We start from the raw sequence: 22,517 nt of genomic DNA, 5'->3' as shown, positions 1-22,517 counted from the left end.
AATAATGGCCCGTACGGGGATCGAACCCGCGACCTTGGCGTTATTAGCACCACGCTCTAACCAACTGAGCTAACCGGCCAGTGATGGGGGTTGTCCTCCATGCAGCTGCAGTGTAACTGTAGAATGGCGTTGTTACCACTATGCCTGCTGAGACTTGTAGTGTTTTTCTGTTGATTTGAGTTTAGTGATGAGTATATCCTGAGAAACAATTCATTTTGCAAATATTTTAAAGGCGTTGTCCAACTAAAACAAGTTACCACCTCTCTTTAGGATAGATGAGAGCTTGTTGATCGGTGAAGGTCCAATCACTCAGACCCGCACTGCCCAACAGAATGGGGAACCTTTATCCTTATAAAAATGAAGCCACAGAGGACATGGCCGACTGCTGCTCCATCCACTCCCTATGGGGCAGCTGAGCCTTGGCTTTTTCCAGAAGCGCCTTAGAGAATTAATGAAGCTGTGGTTGGGGGTCCAACTTGTAACAGGGATATAAGTTCTCTAATCTACCAATCGGTGCGAATCTCCCATTTTTATTTACACATCAGAGCTGTATACATCAAATGAAAAAGTTGATTTCTTTCTATGTTTATTAGAGCGATAAAAGTTGTTGCAAAAGTCTGCACACACTTTAGGTGACAGAAGAGAAACATTGCTTTTCAAAGATTTTTTATTTTTGTTCCTATGGATAAACAAGTGATCGTCAGTCATATAATACATGAAGAGAAATATTGAGACACACGTCTTAGTCACTGAATTCAGATATATTTCATCTGGCCCAGTTTCCCCCGGCGTATAACTTCCGGCCCAGTTACCCCCGGCGTATAACTTCTGGCCCAGTTAACCCCGGCGTGTAACCTCCGGCCCAGTTAACCCCGGCGTGTAACCTCCGGCCCAGTTAACCCCGGCGTGTAACCTCCGGCCCAGTTAACCCCGGCGTGTAACCTCCGGCCCAGTTAACCCCGGCGTGTAACCTCCGGCCCAGTTAACCCCGGCGTGTAACCTCCGGCCCAGTTACCCCCGGCGTATAACTTCCGGCCCAGTTAACCCCGGCGTGTAACCTCCGGCCCAGTTAACCCCGGCGTGTAACCTCCGGCCCAGTTAACCCCGGCGTGTAACCTCCGGCCCAGTTACCCCCGGCGTGTAACCTCCGGCCCAGTTACCCCCGGCGTGTAACCTCCGGCCCAGTTACCCCCGGCGTGTAACCTCCGGCCCAGTTACCCCCGGCGTGTAACCTCCGGCCCAGTTACCCCCGGCGTGTAACCTCCGGCCCAGTTACCCCCGGCGTGTAACCTCCGGCCCAGTTACCCCCGGCGTGTAACCTCCGGCCCAGTTACCCCCGGCGTGTAACCTCCGGCCCAGTTACCCCCGGCGTGTAACCTCCGGCCCAGTTACCCCCGGCGTGTAACCTCCGGCCCAGTTACCCCCGGCGTGTAACCTCCGGCCCAGTTACCCCCGGCGTGTAACCTCCGGCCCAGTTACCCCCGGCGTGTAACCTCCGGCCCAGTTACCCCCGGCGTGTAACCTCCGGCCCTGTTACCCCCGGCGTGTAACCTCCGGCCCTGTTACCCCCACGATATAACCTACAACCCAGTTACCCCTGGTGTATAACCTTCGGCCGCGTTACCCAGTCATATAATCTCTGGCACAGTTATCCCTGTCATATAGCCTCCAGCCCAGTTATCTTAAGCATATAAACTCTGTACTCATTATCCCAGGCGTATAACATCCGATCCCTCGCCCCCTGTGCAGTGCATAACATCTGTAATGCTAAAGAGCGGGGGGCCGAGTGCTGACCTTCTCTGGTAATATCAGCACAAACACTGCGCCAGGAGCTTCATGGCCGAGCAGCTGCAGCTGTACATCGCCGCCCGCGCACAACGCCAACCCGTGCATCACCACGCACAATGCCGAGCCGTACTTTGGGGTGAACTACAATGGAGATTGTTAGCCTGACCGCTCCCCAACATCAGGCTCTGACCTCATGAATGATCTTCTGGATGAAGGGACAAAAATTCCCACTGACTCCTCCAAAATCTTGTAAAAAGTCTTTCCAGAAAACTGGAAGCTGTTATAGCAGCCATTACTAAATCATTCACATATTAATGACTTTGGTGTCTCCTTGTTACTCTAGGTGGCTTTTCTGACCGAAATTATGACTGGAGTTCCGAAGAGGAAGACTACGAGAAAAAGGCCCAACCGGTGCAGGTGTTGGTTGTTAAAGACGACCATTCCTTTGAGCTGGATGAAGGGGCATTGAACCGAATTCTGCTCTCTGAAGACGTGAGGGATAAGGAGGTTGTGGCCGTATCAGTGGCCGGAGCATTCAGAAAAGGAAAGTCCTTCCTCATGGACTTTATGCTGCGATACATGTATAAGACGGTATTTATTTACTTGCACCTTATCTTACTAAATGTTTACTGGCTGCATTTATAGATTATATTAGTGGAGGCATCTGACCCCATGACACTTCTGATTTTAGGAGCCCGTAGATTGGCTTGGAGATTATAACGCGCCACTGTCTGGTTTTTCATGGAGAGGTGGTTCGGAACGAGAAACTACAGGAATTCAGATATGGAGTGAAGTGTTCCTAGTGGACAAGCCTGATGGGAAAAAGGTGACAAAATTGTGCCAAATGGAAAAAATGGTCTCAAAGTTTTTGACTTGTTTTTTTCCAATGATTGTGGTTGTCTACTTTCAAAAAAAGCTTTCTCCATATGCTCAGTTTATTGTAAATACCCTGAACTGCACTTTACTTACCTTCCCCAAAAAGATGTTTGCAGGACTTAGAAGTGCAAGAGAGATATGCAAAACTATATAAACTCATATAACCCTAAAGGAGCTTCTGTAGCATGGATGCTCCCGTGGTCCCTGACAGTCTCCGTTACATTTTTTGACTAATGACATGCTGTAAAAGACCGCTGCAGCCAATCACTGGCCTCAGCAGTGAGGCTAGAATGTACATTACGGCATCATTTTTATATTTCTATCATTTCCCGCAGCTAGTTAAGTTTCTTGAATTTTTAGACAAATCGTTAAGACCCTGACACTCCTCAGCAGTATTCAGTTTCTCTTCATTGACTCCATATGTTCAATGTCATAAACAGCAAAACGACATAGAATTCAGCGGGTTTTTGCTTTTATCCTGCAGGTTGCAGTGTTGCTGATGGACACACAAGGGACATTTGACAGTCAGTCAACTTTGAGAGACTCCGCCACAGTGTTTGCTCTGAGCACAATGATCAGCTCCATTCAGGTATGTATTTACACTGTTAAATTACCGCATCTGCCTGCCCATGGCATAAACCAATTCGGCTACATGATGACTTCATGTCTTAAAATACACATTATGACCAAAAATTGCAATTTAACATAATGAGAGTCGGTGTGATTGCACTGTGAGCAGCAATTCATACAAGCATTAGTATGGTGAATCCTTAGCCAAATGATGTGAATATAACTTGATAATGTTGGTCACTTTGAAGAAATCTCTTCAAGTCTCCATCACTTTCGTGTACTCATATGTGGTGAGTTGTACTCTGGGTACCATTGGGGTTATGGGTTCAATGCCATTGCCCACTTTGCAACCTCTTCACACCACTGGATCATTAGTTGACTAGAATTTTTTTTAAAGGGAATCTGTCAGGTGATTTTGTTGTACAATACTAATGTTATATTTATATAGAGCTTAAGGAGACCTTTCAGGATCAGTAAGGGTAAGTTCACACAGTGCGTTTTTCGCGGCGTTTTTGTGCGTTTTTCGGGTGTGTTTTTGGCCTCAAAACTGCATGACTTTGCTTCCCCAGCAAAGTCTATGAGTTTTCATTTTTGCTGTCTGCACACAACTTTTTTTTTTTAAGCTGCTTAAAAAAATGAACATGTCAATTCTTTCCTGTGTTTTTCTGCGTTTTCCCCCCATGCAATGCATTGGAAAAACGCAGGAAAACGCAGAGATCAAAAACGCAGCCAAAAACGAACCAAATCGCGGCATAAACGCATGCATTTTTTGATGTGTTTTTTTGACGCGGGTACTTTTTTGTGCGTTTTTAGCGGCCAAAAACGCACAAAAACGCAGCGTCAAAAAAACGCAGTGTGTGCACATAGCCTAAGTTTTATTGGTCTACCTAACTCTGTTATCTTGGTGTGAGCTCTGTAGGATTCAGTGTGATGTAGTAACTAATCAAGCATATGTGAGTACAAACTGTATATTCACTTCTCCCACCTCCCAACTGTCATGCTGGCATCAGTGATAGTAAATCTTAGGGTAAGTTCACACAGTGCGTTTTTCGCGGCGTTTTTGCGCAGTTTCCGGGTGCGTTTTTGCTCAGAAAACTGCATGACTTTGCTTCCCCAGCAAAGTCTGAGTTTTCATTTTTGCTGTCAGCACACAGCGATTTTTCTTTGTCGCTCCATTGGGAGACCCAGACAATTGGGTGTATAGCTATTGCCTCTGGAGGCCACACAAAGTATTACACTTAAAAGTGTAAGGCCCCTCCCCTTCTGGCTATACACCCCCAGTGGGATCACTGGCTCACCAGTTTTGTGCTTTGTGCGAAGGAGGCAACACATCCACGCATAGCTCCACTTTTTAGTCAGCAGCAGCTGCTGACTATGTCGGATGGAAGAAAAGAGGACACATATAGTGTCCCCAGCATGCTCCCTTCTCACCCCACTGTATGTCGGAGGTGTTTGTAAGGTTGAGGTACCCATTGCGGGTACGGCGGCAGGAGCCCACATGCTGATTCCTTCCCCATCCCTTTTTACAGGGCTCTGGGTGAAGTGGGATTTACCGGTCTCCAGGCACTGAGACCGTGCTCCATCTACAGCCCCTGGAGAAGATGCTGGATGGAGCGGAGTACATCAGGGACATGGCCCTGCTTCCTCAAGGTACTCTGTGTCCCCGTGCATTTGGCGCTCACACCGCAGCATGCTGGGTGTTGTAGTGCGCCGGGGGACATCAGCGCTGCGGCGCCTGTGCCATGGCCTCATTCAGCTTTGCTGAAGCAGGCTCACTTATGGGAATTGGTCGCGCCGGCCGCTGGGACTGCGGCGCGGCTGGCACTTGTAGTGCGCCGGGGACTTCAGCGCGGCCTGCGCTTTTACGGCGGCCGCGCTGATAACTAGAGTCCCCGGCTTTTGCGGCCTGCTTCCGTTCGTTCCCGCCCCCAGACCTGCCAGTCAGGAGAGGGGCGGGACGCTGGCCACTTCCAGGAATCGGTCGCGCCGGCCGCTGGCAGCGGCGCGGCTGGCACTTGTGGTGCGCCGGGGACTTCAGCGCGGCCCGCGCTTTTACGGCGGCCGCGCTGATAACTAGAGTCCCCGGCTTTTGCGGCCTGCTTCCGTTCGTTCCCGCCCCCAGACCTGCCAGTCAGGAGAGGGGCGGGACGCTGGCCACTTCTATGAATCGGTCGCGCCGGCCGCTGGAACTGCGGCGCGGCTGGCACTTGTGGTGCGCCGGGGACTTCAGCGCGGCCCGCGCTTTTACGGCGGCCGCGCTGTTAACTCGAGTCCCCGGCTTCTGGGCCTAGTCTCCCTTCGTTACCGCCCACAGCCCTGACAGTCAGGGTAGGGGCGTGACGCTGCATAGAGCAGAGCTGAGAGCTGGAGTATGTTTTGCATACTCCACCCCTCTCACTGTGTGCACTGTGAATCCGGATTCCCGCACTTTCTCAGGCACGCCCACGGCTTCCTTCTCTACAAGGACACCGGCAGCCATTAGTGTCAGTTTCTGTACGATACAGAGACAAGTGTGGAAGACCCTGGCATTCTGATAGTCACACAATCGCTGTAACAGGCGTTAAGCAGCACCTGTGGTGCTAACCCCACTAGTGCAGAAGTGCACTTATAGATGTGCTTGTACTATATACATTGCACTGTTTGGTCGCACGTTGTATATACCCTCCTGGATTATGCGGAGGAGTTATCAGCATATTCTCTGTGTAAAACAAAGGTGCAGAACCACATGTTTTTCTATACAGCTGGTACAGCATGTACGGCTATACGGCCGGCAGGTACATAGACTCCCATTGTATGCACTAATGGCCAGGGGATGAGGACGGTGTCTGCAGTATTTACTGACAGTTTTTCTGAGACTATGGCTATGATACTAGAAGCCTAGCAGTCCGGACATGTCTCTCACAATATGGGCACTGTTGAATCATTGATCCATGGCCCCCCTCAGTGTGAATAACTAACAGCTCCGGGAATGTCACACGCATCCCAGAGTCACGGCTCTGCACGGACGTCAGTCCCAGACAGCCTAAGTGGGCTCGCTATGAGCGGCCTCGGTTTCATCAGGGTCCTAACAGAAGGACTCGCTGTGTAATGAGGCGGAAGTAGCGGCTCAGGATTCTGATCCTGAGACCGCTCTCAATCTGGATACACCTGATTGTGACGCCATAGTAAATAATCTTATAGCGTCCATCTATAGAATGTGGGTTATTTCCCACAGCTCCTCCAGTGGAGGAGTCAGCTTCACGTATTTTTCTGGACCACTCTGCCTTCAGAGAGGCAGTCCAGGAACACCACGCTTATCCAGATATGCGCTTCTCCAAACGGCTTAGGATACACGTTATCCCTGTCCCCTCACTTGGTCAAGGACTGGACCCAATGTCCCGAGCGGCATCCTCCAATCTCCAGGCTTGTAGCTAGATCCATAGTTGCAGTGGGAGATGGAACTGCAAACTCAAAGATGCCACTGACAGACAGATGGATCTCTGGTCGAAAGCCATCTATGAGGCTGTCGGCGCACCGTTGGCTCCGGCATTCTCTCCCTTGGGGCACTCCAAGCTATTTCAGCTTGTCTTACACAGATTGACACGGTTACACGTACATCTGTGCCGCAGGTGGCATCCTTAACCTCTCAAATGTCTGCATTTGTTTCTTACGCGATTCAGGTTGTCCTGGACTCTGCGAACCGTGCGGCGGTAGCCTCCGCTACTCCGTGTTTTTAAGCAGAGCCTGGTCTGCTCGTTAAGTGAATGGAAGGCAGATTCTGCTTCCAAAAAAGGTTGCCTAACCAGTTGCCTTTTTCTGCTGACCGACTGTTTGGTGAGCGTTGGATGTAACCATCAAACAGTCCAGGGGTAAGGATTCATCCTTTCCTCAGCCCGGACACAACAAACCCCAACAGAGCAAGAGGCAGTCAGGGTTTTCGGCCTTTTCGAGGCTCGGGCAGGTCCCATTTTTCCTCGTCCAATGTGGACTCAAAAGGATCAGAGGAGCTAAGATTCTTAGCGGGCTCAGTCTCGCCCAAAAAAGCGACAGTCTGAAAACCCGCTTCCAAGGCGGCTTCCTCATGACTTGCGGCCTCGGTCGGTAGCAGGCTCTCCCGCCTTGGCGATATTTAGCTGCCATAGGTCAATGACCATTGAGTGTGAGACATTCTGTCTCACGGGTACAGGATAGAGCTCACTTCTCGTCCTCCAACTCGATTCTTCAGAATTTCTCCACCTCCCGGCCGGGCCGCTGCTCTTCTGCAAACAGGGTGCACTCTATAGGCAGAAAGAGTGATGACCCCCGTTCCTCTTCAGGAACAAGGTCACGGTTTTTACCCCAAATTCTTTGCGGTACCTATAACAACGGGCCGTTCCGTCCCGTTCTGGATCTAAAAATGCTCAGCAAGCTCGTGGACACCAGGCGGTTCCGGATGGAATCCCTCCGCCATGTCATCGCCTCAAGGTCCCAAGGATATTTCCTAGCATCATTAGGCATCAAGGATGCTTATCCACACGTGCCGATTGATCCAGAGCACTAGCGTTTCTACGCTTCGTTATAGGAGACGAACACCCTCTGTTCGTAGCTCTACCTTCCGGCTAGCGACAGTCCAACTGGTCTTCGCCAAGGTCAGGGCAGCAGTAGTCACAGTCCTGCACTCTCAGGGTCACTCTGTGGTCCCGTATTTAGACGATCTACTTGTCAAGGCACTCTCTTAGGAAACATGCCAACACTGCCCGAACGTTGCGCTGGAGACTCTCTAGAGTTTTGGGTGGATCATCAACTTTTTAAAGTCAGATCCGACCCCGACCCTATCGATAACATATCTAGGCATAGAGTTTCTTACTCTCTCAGCCATAGTGAAGCTGCCGCTAGACAAACAGCATTCACTACGGGCTGCAAGCTCTTCTTTAAGAACCAGTCGCACACATTGAGACGCCTCATGCACTTCCTACGTAAGATGGTAGCAATGGAGGCAGTTCCTTTCGCGCAGTTTTACTGCGTCCACTACAATGGGACATTCTCCGCCAATGGGACGAGGAGTCGACGTCCCTCAACAGAGTCGTCGTTCTTTCTCAGGCGGCCAAGGAATCTCTACGGTGGTGGCTTCTTCTCACCTCTTGGTCAAAAAGAAGGTCCTTCCTATCCCCGTCCTGGGCGATAGTTACGACAGACGCGAGTCTATCAGGGTGGGGAGCAGTTTTTCTCCACTACAGCGCTCAGGGTACGTGGACTCAGCAAGAGTCCACTCTTCAGATCAATGTTCTTGAACACAGAGCAGTGTATCTTGCCCTACAATCCTTCCAACAGCGGCTGGAAAGCAAGCATATCCGACTTCAGTCGGACAGCTCCACAGCGGTGGCATACATCAACCACCAAGGAAGAACGCGCAACCGGCAAGCCTTCCAGGAAGTCCGGCAGGTTCTGATGTGGGTGGAAGACACGGCATCCACCATATCCACAATTCACATCCCAAGTGTGGAAACTAGGAAGCTGACTTCCTAAGTCGCTGAGGTGTGGCCGAAAGAGTATGGTCTCCTCACCCGGACGGGTTTCAGGAGATCTGGCGCCGCTGACAGAGGCCGGACGTCGATCTAATGGCGTCACGGCACAACAACAATGTGCCAGCTTCATGGCACGGTTTCACAATCATCGAGCTCTGGCGGCAAACGCCTTAGTTCAGCATTGGTCGCAGTTCCAGCTACCTTAGGTGCCACCTCTGGCATTGTTGCCCAGAGTACTGCGCTAGATCAAGACCGACTGCGGCCGCGCCATCCTCGTCGCTACAAATTGGCCGAGGATGTTGTGGTACTCGGTTCTGTGGTGCCTCACGGTAGGCTAACCGGGGGCACTACCAGACCAATCAGACTGGCTGTCTCAAGGGCCATTCTTCCATTTGAATTCTACGGCCCTCAACCGGATGGTGTGGCATTGAGTCCTGGAACCTACTGTCGTCAGGATTACCTCAGGACGTGGTTGCCACCATGAGACAGGCTAGCATACCAACGTCCGCCAAGATTGACCACAGGACGTGGAAGATGTTCTTATCTCGGTGCTCGGCGCAGGGTGTTTCTCCCTGGCCGGTTGCATCGTCTATGTTTCCTTCCTTCCTGCAATCTAGGTAGGAAAATGGGTTGTCGCTCAGTTCCCTTTAGGGACAAGTCTCAGCGCTATCTGTATTTTTTCAGAAACGACGACTTCCTCAGGTACGCACGTTCCTACGGGGAGTTTGTCTTCTCAGCACTCCGTACAAGCGGCCGTTAGAGCCCTGAGATCTGAACAAGGTTCTAATTGCTCTCCAGATGCCGCCTTTCGAGCCTTTGAAGGATGTCTCCCTTCCCGTTTTTCACGGGAAGTGGCCTTCTAGTAACGGTCTCGTCTCTTAGGAGAGTTTCCGAGCTAGCAACGCTCTCATACAAACTCCCTTCCTGGTCCTTCACCAGGACAGGGTAGTTCTGCGTCCGGTTCCGGAATTTCTCCCTAAGGTGGTATCCCATTTTCATATCAATCAGGATATCACCTCACCTTCTTTGTGTCCTCGTCCAGTCCATCAATTTCAGAAAGATTTGCATCTGTTGGTTCTGGTGAGAGCACTCAGGTTCTACTTCCCGCATGGCGCTCCTGCGCCACCCGGATGCACTCTTTGTCCTTGCCGCTGGTCGGCGTAAACAGTCGCAAGCTTCCAGATCCACCCTTGCTCGGGGGCTCGAGGAACCAATTCTTGAAACCTACAGTTCTACTGGGCTTCTGGTTCTCTCAAGGCCGAAGGCCCATTCTACCAGAGCCGTGGGTGCATCCTGGGCATTACGGCACCAGGCTACGGCTCAGCAGGTGTGTCAGGCACCCACCTGGTCGAGTCTACTTACTTTTACCAAGCATTATCAGATGCATACCTACGCTTCGGCAGACGCCAGCCTAGGTAGATAAGTCATTCAGGCGGCGGTTGGCCACCTGTAGGAGAGGGCCGTTTGACGGCCCTATCATGAGGTATTCTTTTACCCACCCAGGGATTGCTTTTGGACATCCCAATTGTCTGGGTCTCCCAATGGAGCGACAAAGAAGAAGGGAATTTTGTTTACTTACCGTAAATTCCTTTTCTTCTAGCTCCAATTGGGAGACCCAGCACCCGCCCTGTTTTCTCGGGGTTTTTCTGTTTTTTCGGGTACACATGTTGTTCATGTGGTATGGTTCAGTTCTCCGATGTTTCCTCGGATTGAATTGGTCTTTAAACCAGTTATTGGCTTTCCTCCTTCTTGCTTGGCACTAAAACTGGTGAGCCAGTGATCCCACTGGGGGTGTATAGCCAGAAGGGGAGGGGCCTTACACTTTTAAGTGTAATACTTTGTGTGGCCTCCAGAGGCAATAGCTATACACCCAATTGTCTGGGTCTCCCAATTGGAGCTAGAAGAAAAGGAATTTACGGTAAGTAAACAAAATTCCCTTCTTTTCTCAGCTGCGTTTTTGTTGTGCCACAAAAACGCAGCATGTCAATTATTCCCGCGTTTTTCACTGCGCTTTTCATCCATTGATGCAATGGGATGTTGAAAGACGCAATGAGAAACGCAAATAGCTGCGTTTTGGTGCGTTTTGGTGCGTTTCTAAGACCAAAAACGCAGCTATAAACGCAGGAGGTGGGTAGTAAAGTGACATGTACAGGAAGAGGATTCCTTCTGTCAGTAAATACAGAAGCGTGAATCCTCCCGGTACCGTCACCGCCGCGTCCACCTCCAGTCCTGTGCATGTATGCTGCCGTGCGGCGCCATGTTCGGGCGGGAGGTGGAAGCGGCTGCAAAAACAAAAGTGAACAGTAGAAAAAAAAAAAAATAATACATGTCTGCAGACTCCCGGTGCCATGCCTGCTCCCATCTCCTCTCACGGTATCGCCACCCCCGCTCCAGCTGTGTGCAGACGGCCGGGACACCTCCGATAGATGCAGGACCTGCGATGGATCACCTGATGCAGTCACCTGACGCATCAGCTGATCGTAAGTATCGCGGTGACGCGGGCGCCCGGCCGGTTTAACCTGTCAGCGGATGCGTCAGGAGACTTCATCCCTGATTACCGGCAGCTGCTGCAGCGATCGGACGGGATCAGACTCCTCCAATCGCTCCTGGAGCTGCCGGTAATCAGCACATAAGTATTTTTTTTTTTTTTGCACCGATGCATCAGCTGATTGTATAAACGGCTTTTATACAATCAGCTGATGTGTGATGTGCTTCAGCCCCTAGAACCTGACACATCATCTGATCGCTTTGCCTTCCAGCAAATCCATCAGATGATATTGGATCCGGATTGGGCGGCGCGGGACCCTTGACCCAGGATTACTGCGGAGGGGGGTTCTTTATTTCAATAAAGATGGAGTCACTAATTGTGTTGTGTTTTATTTCTAATAAAAATATTTTTCTGTGTGTTGTGATTTTTTTTTTATCTTTACTAGAAATTCATGGTGGCCATGTCTAATATTGGCGTGATACCATGAATTTCGGGCTTAGGGCCAGCTGATAATATACAGCTAGCCCTAACCCCATTATTACCCAGCGAGCCACCCGGCATCAGGGCAGCTGGAAGAGTTGGATACAGCGCCAGAAGATGGCGCTTCTATAAAAGCGCCATTTTCTGGGGTGGCTGCGGGACTGCAATTCACAGCGAGGGTGCCCAGAAAGCATGGGCACCCTGCACTGTGGATTCCAATCCCCAACTGCCTAGTTGTACCCGGCTGGACTCAAAAATTGGACGAAGCCCACGTCATTTTTTTTTTTTTTAATTATTTCATGAAATTCATGAAATAAAAAAAAAAATGGCTTCTCTATATTTTTGGTTCCCAGCCGGGTACAAATAGGCAGCTGGGGGTTGGGGGCTGCCCGTACCTGCCTGCTGTACCCGGCTAGCATACAAAAATATGGCGAAGCCCACGTCATTTTTTTGGGGGGCAAAAAACTCCTGCATAAGTCCTGGATGGAGGATGCTGAGCCTTGTAGTTCTGCAGCTGCTGTCTGCTCTCCTGCATACACTGTTGGATGGAGTATGCTGAGCCTTGTAGTTCTGCTCCCTCTGCCTCTCCCTCCACCATACAGTCCTGTATGGAGCATGCTGAGCCTTGTAGTTCTGCAGCTGTCTGCTCTATTGCATACACTAGTGGAGAATGAAGAACATATTGAAGAAGGAAATGACATCAGACCTTTTTTTTTTTTTCCAACAATCTTTAATGGCATTGTTCACTGATAAAAAACGCATAAAGACGCAGTGAGCAAAAACGCAGCAAAACGCAGCAAAAAAACGCACCAAATCGTGGCAAAACGCAATTAACTGAATTTGCACTGCTTCCCCACCCATACTCCCTCCCACCTCTCAGCAGCGATATTGAATGCACTGAGAGGTGGGTGGGGAGGAGCAGTGAATATGTAAATTTACATACACATGACTAATGTGCAGTTGACCCTGAATTCAACAGAGCTTACAGCAAGATAACAGGATAAGGTAGAGCAATAAAACTTACTGACCCTGAAAGGTCTCCTTAAGCCCTATCTAAAATAACATTAGTATTGTACTACAAAATCACCTACCAGATTCCCTTTAACCCCTGTCTGATACCATGAAAAATAATCACTAGTGATTGTTCTCATACCCTCTACAGTCAGAGAGGAGCTGCAATTGAAATGAGGTGGTCAGAAAATGATAAAATCTTTTACAATGTATTACAAGTGTTCTTAACATTTATGCCAAACCTTTAATTTTTTATTTTTCTAAAGGTTTACAATTTGTCTCAGAATGTGCAAGAAGATGATTTGCAACACTTACAGGTAATTCTTCATTTACTCCTCAAGGCCAAGTCATGTCTCTATGCAATTGAAAAATTTTGGAAATTAAATTTTCATGATGCATGTAAACTTTGCTGCAGATTCATCTTATGATAAATAAAGTGTATATAACTATCTGATTTCTCCCCCACCCCCCCCTACATCTAGCTCTTCACAGAATATGGCAGATTGGCGATGGAGGAGACATTCCTGAAGCCATTTCAGGTCAGTTAATTATTGGATAGCTCTATTTGTTAAAGGGAAAATTAAAAATAAAGCTGATTTCCCAATGTATACTTGAGATGGGACGCTGTGATGTGTGTCACTGTATAAAAGGCATATGTCACCAGGTTTATGCTGCTATATCAGAGTGCTCGGCTATTTAATGGTGAATATGGAGTCACTTAAAAAAGAAAAATCACAATTTTTCAGCTGCAGAGTGAGCAGGAGTCAGTGATGTGTACAAGCTTATTAGTCCTTTGAATTAGTGATCTGCAGACTTCTCCTGCCACTGATTGACATTAGAGTTGAGCGAGTACCTAACTATTCATACTCGCTATACTCATAACCAGTAAAGTCTAATACTCGTGTATTCATTCCGAATAGTGTTTTCAATGCAAATCAATGGGGAAAAACTTGTGCGAGTAATAAATAGTGCGGAATTCGGGTTACTCGTTACTTTGCGAGTATTCCCCATTAACTTGCATTGCACACACTATTCGGAATGTATATGTGAGTATTAGACAGCACACGTTATGAGTATAGCGAGTACAAATTGTTAGGTACTCGCTCAACTCTAATTGACATCTTTCTCCCCACTACTGTGCGTAGGGAAGAAAGTGTCAGGAATGAAGTTAAAGCTGACAGTGTATAAAACAGAGGATTTCTAAGCTCATGCCCATCATTGAGAGGACTCATGGCTGGGCTTATGCACCTGATAAAGTGGGATTTTATGGAAATTGCATCATATAGGTGGGAAGCATTTTCCCATACAGATGGAAAAAAAAAACAAGTCTACTGAGGACAATGACACATTTTGTTCTCTGTTGGCGAAAATGGAACCAATAGGGGCCCCTAGAAGAGTTATTGGCTATGTAGCCGAGAGGAGAGGACATGTCATGGTATTGTAATTCACTAGCCTAGTGTACAGTGTGCTGTCTGTGTGAAGAATGGACGGCACATGGACCTAATGTCGGCCACTGTTCTAGTGCACATGAGCTATTTTCCACATAGACTTCAGTTCCGCATGGAAAAAACATTTCAGGATGCTGTAGTGAGGAGCGAGCGCTCAGGGTGCTCAGTACTCGTAACGAGCGGGCACTACCATGCTCGGGTGCTCAGTACTTGTAACTAGTAATGAGCGGGCACTACCATGCTTGGGTGCTCAGTACTCGTAACTAGTAATGAGCGGGAACTACCGTGCTTGGTACTCGTAACTAGTGATGAGTGAGCACTACCATGCTCGGGTGCTCTGTACTCCTAACTAGTGATAAGCAGTCACTACCATGCTCGGGTACTCGTAACTAGTGATGAGCGGGCACTACCATGCTCGGGTGCTCAGTACTCGTAACTAGTGATGAGCGAGCACTACGATGCTCGGGTGCTTGGTACTTGTAACTAGTGATGAGTGGGCACTACCATGCTCAGGTGCTCTGTACTCGTAACTAGTGATGAGCAAGCACTACCATGCTCAGGTGCTCAGTACTTGTAACTAGTGATGAGTGGGCACTACCATGCTCGGGTGCTCTGTACTCCTAACTAGTGATAAGCAGTCACTACCATGCTTGGGTACTCTGTACTCGTAACTAGTGATGAGCGGGCACTACCATGCTCGGGTGCTCAGTACTCGTAACTAGTGATAAGCAGTCCCTACCATGCTCGGGTACTCTGTACTCGTAACTAGTGATGAGCGGGCAGTACCATGCTCGGGTGCTCAGTACTTGTAACTAGTGATGAGCGGGCACTACCATACTCAGGTGCTCTGTACTCGTAACTAGTGATGAGTGGGCACTACCATGCTCAGGTGCTCTGTACTCGTAACTAGTGATGAGCGAGCACTACCATGCTCAGGTGCTCTGTACTCGTAACTAGTGATGAGCGAGCACTACGATGCTCGGGTGCTTGGTACTTGTAACTAGTGATGAGCGAGCACTACGATGCTCGGGTGCTTGGTACTTGTAACTAGTGATGAGCGAGCACTACCATGCTCAGGTGCTCAGTACTTGTAACTAGTGATGAGCGAGCACTACCATGCTCAGGTGCTCAGTACTTGTAACTAGTGATGAGTGGGCACTACCATACTCGGGTGCTAGGTACTCATAAGTAGTGCTCAAGTTCCCCATAGACTTCAATCATACACAGTTAACGAATCAAACCCATTCGAACATCAAAATGCTTGTTATGAATACCGAGTACCCGAACATGGTAGTGCTCGCTCATCACTAGTGCTAGTCTGATATACAAACTAGACTTGTGCGTGTACATGCCAGCAGCTCCTGATCAGCCGGCTATGCTGGGGAATACACTGCTGACACACACAGAATCATTCACGTTCTGCAATTTGGTGGACATGACTGGTCAGATCATTCCAGCGCCAGTGGGGATGAGCGCACGAAGCTGCACATGGACCCAGTCATGCCCGCGAACTTCAAAATGGTGAAATTCTCCGATACCACCTTGTCTTTGGTTACTGTGGATCATTCTACAATTCGGAACTTTACAGACTTGTTCCCACATAGTGAATATGCTACAGATTTGTGGCAGAAAATATTAATGTAGTAGCTTGATGGATTGGACGAGATGTCACCAATTTACGTGCATTTTTTACAAAATATCTGCTTTCTAAATTGACTCATACTGCAGAATTCAATGCGCACTGCATTATTTGGTGTGACTATGGATTTTTCCTTGCGGCAGATTAAAGGGGAGTTCCTCCCTGTATCTTTGAGTAATGTGTATGATGTGGCGGTGCACTGTGCATACTTCTATGCTATAGTCATTCCCCTTTCCCTGGCTCGTAGCTCTGCTGACTCAGTGTAGTACAGTTGGGTGCGTTCTGGAGCCCGGAGTCTGTCATTAATACCGAGGGAGTCCAGCTGTAGACCGGTGTGCCAAACAAAACAACCGCCTATTAGCTCCAGGCCTCGGCCATTGCACGCCGACTTCCTCCTCCAATACAGATTCACTTATTGAAGAAATGGAAGGCGCAAAGACTGTTGACCCGATTTTCAGGAGACTTTTCTAATGATATTTCAGGCACATTCTTCCCATACTTCATCATACTCAGATTAGCTCATTGCTGTTCTCTGTAAACACTGAAACACCCTGAATGTGATGGAAACACCCACCCGTCTGCTCTGGCTCCGAATTACACGGTATTTTCTATTTCTTCCTCTGGCTGAGAGTCGTATGTTCACAGCCTGAGGCTGCTGGGAGTGCTACAGTTAGACAGCCACAAATTGGAGACCACCTAAAGTGAACAGACACTGCCTAGTCATGTCCTTTTTAAATATGCCAATTATATAAATGAATAAATTACTATTCCTTATCTGCACATGATATTTCACCCCCGGCTGTTTACATGCAATCCCGTTAACCTACACATATTTTTCCTGGCACAGTGGAGAAATAGCCGGAAGGAAATGTCACAAACATGTTTTATTTATGAAGAATGGGATTAGGATGTCTTGGAGATGGCCGGTGTCGTGTCTTGTCGCACATGTTTCCAATCACAAGTTATTTTGGAGATCTTCCCAGGCGAGCTCCCTGCACGGGTCAAGCATGGGATCATCCAGAGAATGTCTGCACACTTGTAGATGAACGCTGCTCCTTCCTGATAAACCGGCTCCTTCCTGGGGCTAATGTGCCATAATATGAGAGAAAAAGGCATTTGTTTCATAATGCAGATACATTTTCTTGCATTGATGCATAATCTGTCCTGAAGCTCTTATGAGCTGGGGCTCATCATGCATCATACCCGAGGGTCAATTTATGCTGTGGATTTTCTTAACAGTATGTGGATGAGATTTAAGGCCCAGTCACACACAACGACTTACCAGCGATCCCGAAAACGATGCGACCTGATAGGGATCGCAGGTAAGTCGCTGGGAGGTCGCAGGTGAGATGTCACACAGTCAGATCTTACCAGCAATGCAGGAACAATACAGGTCGCAGTAGCGACCTGTATAACGATCTCAGCAGTCACTGTGACCCTGTCACACAGTGTCACACACAGCGATGTGTCCTGCCCAGCAGGACATCGCCTTTGAAGAAAATGGCCTGGACCATTCTGCAACGACTAGAGATCTCACAGCAGGGGCCTGATCGTTGGTAGATGTCACACATAACGAGATCGCTAACGGGATCGCTACTGCGTCACAGAGACCGTGACTCAGCAGCGATCTCGTTAGCGATCTCCTTATGTGTGAAGGTACCTTTACTCCTTTCTCCTGCTCAGTCAGCAGTAGTTATCATCTTTAGGCCGGATTCACAAATCCAACATTCATGGTCTGAGTATGGCCCACAATGTTTGGACTGAGTGCAGGTGGTAGACAGAGATACATATATGAGGCTGTCGAGTTCGGATCAGGAGACCCGTCGCCGGTCCGGACTGAGCACTTCATACTCGGCCCAAGAATGTTGGACATGTGAATCCAGCCGTATACTGTGCAAGGCGAGGTGCACCAGCAGAGTGATTTATATGCAAGTCAAATCTATTGTCACAATGTGGGTAAGTGAGGGACTGATTCCCCCCTCCCACCAGGGACGGAAGGGGCAGGAGTGAAAAGGAAACACAGATAAAGACAGACAAGAAAAATCCAAAACTCTGACGCAATGCACACACAGAAATAAACAATGACAGACTCAGGAGAAAAGCAAGCACAGGAAGGTAGCATCAAGGGTTAACGCCACAACCGCACTAAGCAACAAGTACTACAATCACCAGATAGCCTGGATCACAACACCTCAACAGACCAGCTTAGATATATAACTATAGCTGGCACAGAAGGAAGGATCTAGTCAGCATATATAGGAGGGGACCAGATTTAATTGGCTCCCCCCACAACATGTGACCAAAGGAGACTAACAAGCAGACTAGCAGAGATTAACTCTTGCTAGCCTGCTTATAAACTACCACTCTGCAGGTTGACGCCCGAGTTTGCCTGTGTTGATCACAGACATCAGAGAGGTTATCAGGCGGAGTGTCAGAATCAGTTGTTTGAACAGATCCCAACGCCGCCATGACAGTCGGCAAAGTTTGAAAAAAATCACTCTGTGACATCTAAAGGTTGCAGATTTTGTAACCAAACTGTGCAAAAAGGGGGAAAAAATATTTTTTTACCAATAGTAGGAACCAGATACAGTATATGGTGCCAGAAATAATATTTTTGTATTTTTGTTTTTTTTTTTTCTATTTTCACAGTCTTTGATTTTCTTGGTACGTGATTGGAGCTTTCCATATGAATTCCCATATGGTTCAGAGGGAGGATCAAAGTTTTTAGAGAAACGTCTGAAGGTAAGTTTTTACATAAAGCCTATGGATAAAACAGACTTGCTCTTATACAAGTGCTTTAAATTGTAGAAGTGGGATAATTCACTGCCACTGCCTCTGTTACCGCTTATCTTCAGGTGATCACATAGAGATCAACCTGTAATATTCATTTTCCAAATTCAGTGGATCATGTAAAAATCTTGTGAAAACGGACGGTCCTCTAATGTAATGATCAATCGAAAGTGGTTCATTAATGTGACATTAAACCGTATTGAGCCTTTAAGGCGGCCTCAACCCAGTATTTGCTGGGGAATGAACACCTGTATCAGTGTCAGGCAGGGACCCACCAGTAACATTGACACTGGGGGCCCACTGGTCAACTACATACATTCATAAATGTACCTATGTTACTGAGCAGTTTGTATAATGAATAATGAGTTGGGTTTTTTGTTAGTACATAGTGAAACAAGAGTATTGTGCCAAGTGATTATGTTGGGGGGTAAGTGACGTACTACTGCAAAGTGGCCCACCGGGGGTTCTCCGGTCTTCCTGTGGGCCAATCCGAGCCTGCATGTAGATTTAACCAAGACCATGAAGTGAACACTTGCTGCTCTGTGTCTCCAGGTATCCGAAAACCAACATGAAGAACTGCAGAATGTGAGAAAACATATCCACTCTTGCTTCACCAACATCTCCTGCTTCCTCCTGCCGCATCCAGGGCTCACTGTGGCTACAAATCCAAAATTTGATGGCAAACTTAAAGGTAGGTGCCTAGGACAGTACTTTGTGTTAGCCTTCTAAAGCTGGGTTCACACATAGCGACAACGACGACGTCGCTGTTACGTCACCATGTTCGGTGACGTAGCAGTGACGTCCCGTCGTTGTCGCTGTGTGTGACATCCAGCAACGAGCTGGCCCCTGCTGTGAGGTCGCCCCTCGTTGCTGAATGTCCTGCTTCATTTTTTGCTCGTTGCTCTCCCGCAGTGAAGCACACATCGCTGTGTGTGACAGCGAGAGAGCGACGAACTGAAGCGAGCAGGGAGCAGGGAGCCTGCTTCTGGCAGCCTGCGGTAATCTGTAACCACGGTAAACATCGGGTAACCAAGAAGCCCTTTCCTTGGTTACCCGATATTTACATTAGTTACTAGCACCGCCGCTCTCACGCTGCCGGCTCCCTGCACACAGCCAGAGTACACATCGGGAAATAAGCAAAGGTTTGCTTATTAACCCGATGTGTACTGTGGCTATGAGTGCAGGGAGCCAGCACTAAGCGGTGTGCGCTTGTAACCAAGGTAAATATCTGGTAACCAGAGAAGCACTTTGGTTGGTTACCCGATATTTACCTTAGTTACCAAGCGCAGCATCGCTTTCACAGCGACGCATGTCGTTATGATCGCTGCTGCGTCTGCTTGTGTTTGACAGCTAAGCAGCGGTCATAACAGCAACTTATAAGGTCGCTGTTACGTCACAGAAAATGGTGACGTAACAGCGACGTCGTTGTCGCTATGTGTGAACCCAGCTTTATACCTAAGCTTTGTGCATAAATTAAAGGGTTCTTCCCATCCCAGTCATTACTGAGAAACAAACAAATGTAGGAGGGATTGCTCTAATCACAAGACTTTACAATCTCTGAGCACATAGGGGTGACATTAGATCCAAAAATGCCTGTATTGTATATTGGTGCAGACATATTTTATACAAATATTACCCCAAAAGGAATTGAAAGCAAAAAAAGCCCAAATAAAAATAGATTTTATTAGTATTCAAGATAAAACATAATTAAAAAAGGAGAATTAAAACCCATAAATACAGGACGGTTTACGGCACCATACATTAAACAACACATGCACAAACTAAGTGAAGAATAGCTAAAAAAGTCAAATATTTTGCATAATACAATGTGAGGTAACCTGGATCCACCTTATACAAGAGTAATCACATTCGACTATATTCATTTTTCTATATTTAATACCATTGAATGTTTGTAGGCACTATTGTCTCTTACATAACAAGTTATCAGATGTTAATTGTTTAGTGTATGGTGCCGTGAACCGTCCTGTATATGTTTTATCATAATACTAATAAAATCTATTTATTTTTATTCTGGCTTTTTTGGAGGGGGTAATATTATTTTCAGGGATTGTCCTGTATACAACAGGCCATTTTTGTGGGTGTTTATATTTTATACAAAGCAGGGTAGTACACATAAAATGTATGAGCCAGCCACAAGACTGTATCTGTGTATGTACAAGTATGAAGTATTTTTGGGTGAAAGAAATTTGTGGGATCATGATTTCATCTAACTGTCCAGAGTAGCCATATCCAGAGAACCAGTGTAAGTAGGGTGGTAGACAGATGATGAGATGTAGGGAAGTGCAGCACTGTGGCGAGGATGGGTAGTTTGATAGACAGAGCAGGAGGAGAAGCCCTGTGGAGAAGACGGTTAGGTTAGTAAATAAAGATGAAAAGGAGATGTAAAGTGGTGTAGCACTGTGGACCGGATGGGTAGGGTGAGAGATGGGGAGGAAGGAGAAGTAGGGTGGCAAAGTCCTATGGAGAGGACTGGTAGGGTGATTGACAGAGGAGGAAAAGTAGGTTGGTGCAGCCCCGTATAAAGGTTGGTTAGGGTGGTAAACAGAGACAAAAAGGAGATGTAGACTGGTGCAGCACTGTGGAGAAGATGGGTAGAGTGGTAGACAGAGGGCAGAAATATAAGGCAGTGTAGCACTGTGGAGAGCATAGGTAGGGTGGTTGTCAGAGATGAGGAGATGTAGAACAGTGCAGCACTGTGGAGAGGATTGAAAGGGTGGTGGATAGTAGGTAGAGTTGAGCGATGTTCGAGTCGAACGGTTCGCCAATTTCATGTTCGAGTGATTTTGGGGGGTGTTTCAGTCGTTCGACGAACTCGAACGATTTGCTTAAAGTTCGGCAGTTTGAGTTACGTTCGAGAATGGTTCTATCACCAAAAACGTAACTGTAGCTTTCTTTGTCGCTCCATTGGGAGACCCAGACAATTGGGGTGTATAGCTTCTGCCTCCGAAGGCCACACAAAGTATTACACTTTAAAAAGTGTAACCCCTCCCCTCTGCCTATACACCCTCCCGTGGATCACGGGCTCCTCAGTTTTATGCTTTGTGTGGAAGGAGGCACACATCCACTCATGCATTCTCAACTTAGTTATGTCGGTTGGAAGAAAAGAGGGCCCCCGGCATGTTCCCTTCTCACCCCACTACGTCGGCGGTGTTGTTAAGGTTGAAGTACCCATTGCGGGTACAGAGGCTGGAGCCACATGCCGTCTCCTTCACCATCCCTTAAGCGGCTCTGGGAGAAGTGGGATCCTAAGCGGTCATCCATTTACTGGGACCGTGCTCCATCCGCAGCCCCTGTGGGAACCTGCCGGACCGGAGCCTCTTCAACCTCAGGGACCGGGCCCTGCAACTCAAAGGTACTCTGTGTCCCTATAGGGGACTGTGCAGGGAGCGCACCTTCTTCCCGGAAGCCGCGGCGGCTGCTGAATTCAGGAGGCCGGTGGACTTCCGCGCCGACCGTGCCTGCTTGTCGGGCGCGGTCTCAAATTTAGTCCCCGGCTTCATCGCGGCCTAGTCGCAAAAATCCCGCCCCCGGGCCTGCCTGTCAGGGGTAAGGGCGGGATTACCGACCTGACGTCGGATGTGAGGGCTGGAGCATCCTGCATGTTTCCTCCCCCCTCACTGATCACTGTGGGGACCCCAGATTCCCGCACTTTGCTGGCGCCGCCCACGGCTCCACTCCTCCCCTGAGAGCTCCGGCAGCCATTTTTTGATTCTGCCGGTGGAGGATTCTCAGTGAACAGCTCTGCAGCTCCGGGGGATCCAAGGCAGGGAATCTGGAGGACACACTCCGCTCGTTAGCGGTCGGTAAGCCACACCGGTCACCCGGTGCTGGTCCCCCTAGGGTGCCGGATTAGATACGTATATATCTATATCTATCTGTTCGGTGGGCTGTATACCCCTTTCCCATATACCCTTAGTGATCAC

The 22,517-nt window shown here is 48.3% G+C and overlaps 1 protein-coding gene and 1 non-coding gene across 2 annotated transcripts in view; one reads left to right on the top strand and one right to left on the bottom strand.

Moving 5' to 3' along the window:
* The window catches only part of ATL1 (atlastin GTPase 1), a 49,938-nt gene that overhangs the window by 11,524 nt on the left and 15,897 nt on the right, over positions 1-22,517 (top strand). The window contains exons 3-9 of the mRNA XM_075330795.1: positions 2,132-2,379; positions 2,480-2,614; positions 3,149-3,253; positions 12,963-13,013; positions 13,179-13,235; positions 18,433-18,525; positions 19,126-19,264. Coding sequence (XP_075186910.1) covers positions 2,132-2,379; positions 2,480-2,614; positions 3,149-3,253; positions 12,963-13,013; positions 13,179-13,235; positions 18,433-18,525; positions 19,126-19,264 — 828 coding nt within the window. The remainder of the gene's footprint in view (positions 1-2,131; positions 2,380-2,479; positions 2,615-3,148; positions 3,254-12,962; positions 13,014-13,178; positions 13,236-18,432; positions 18,526-19,125; positions 19,265-22,517) is intronic.
* On the bottom strand, positions 6-79 carry TRNAI-AAU (transfer RNA isoleucine (anticodon AAU)). The gene has a single exon. It is a non-coding gene; the product is annotated as a tRNA-Ile (tRNA).

The sequence above is a fragment of the Anomaloglossus baeobatrachus genome, chromosome 12, assembly GCF_048569485.1.
Source record: "Anomaloglossus baeobatrachus isolate aAnoBae1 chromosome 12, aAnoBae1.hap1, whole genome shotgun sequence".
NCBI classification, from domain to species: Eukaryota; Metazoa; Chordata; class Amphibia; order Anura; family Aromobatidae; genus Anomaloglossus; species Anomaloglossus baeobatrachus.
The sequence above is the reverse complement of the archived record's forward strand: the minus strand, read 5'-3'. Positions and strand labels throughout refer to the sequence as shown.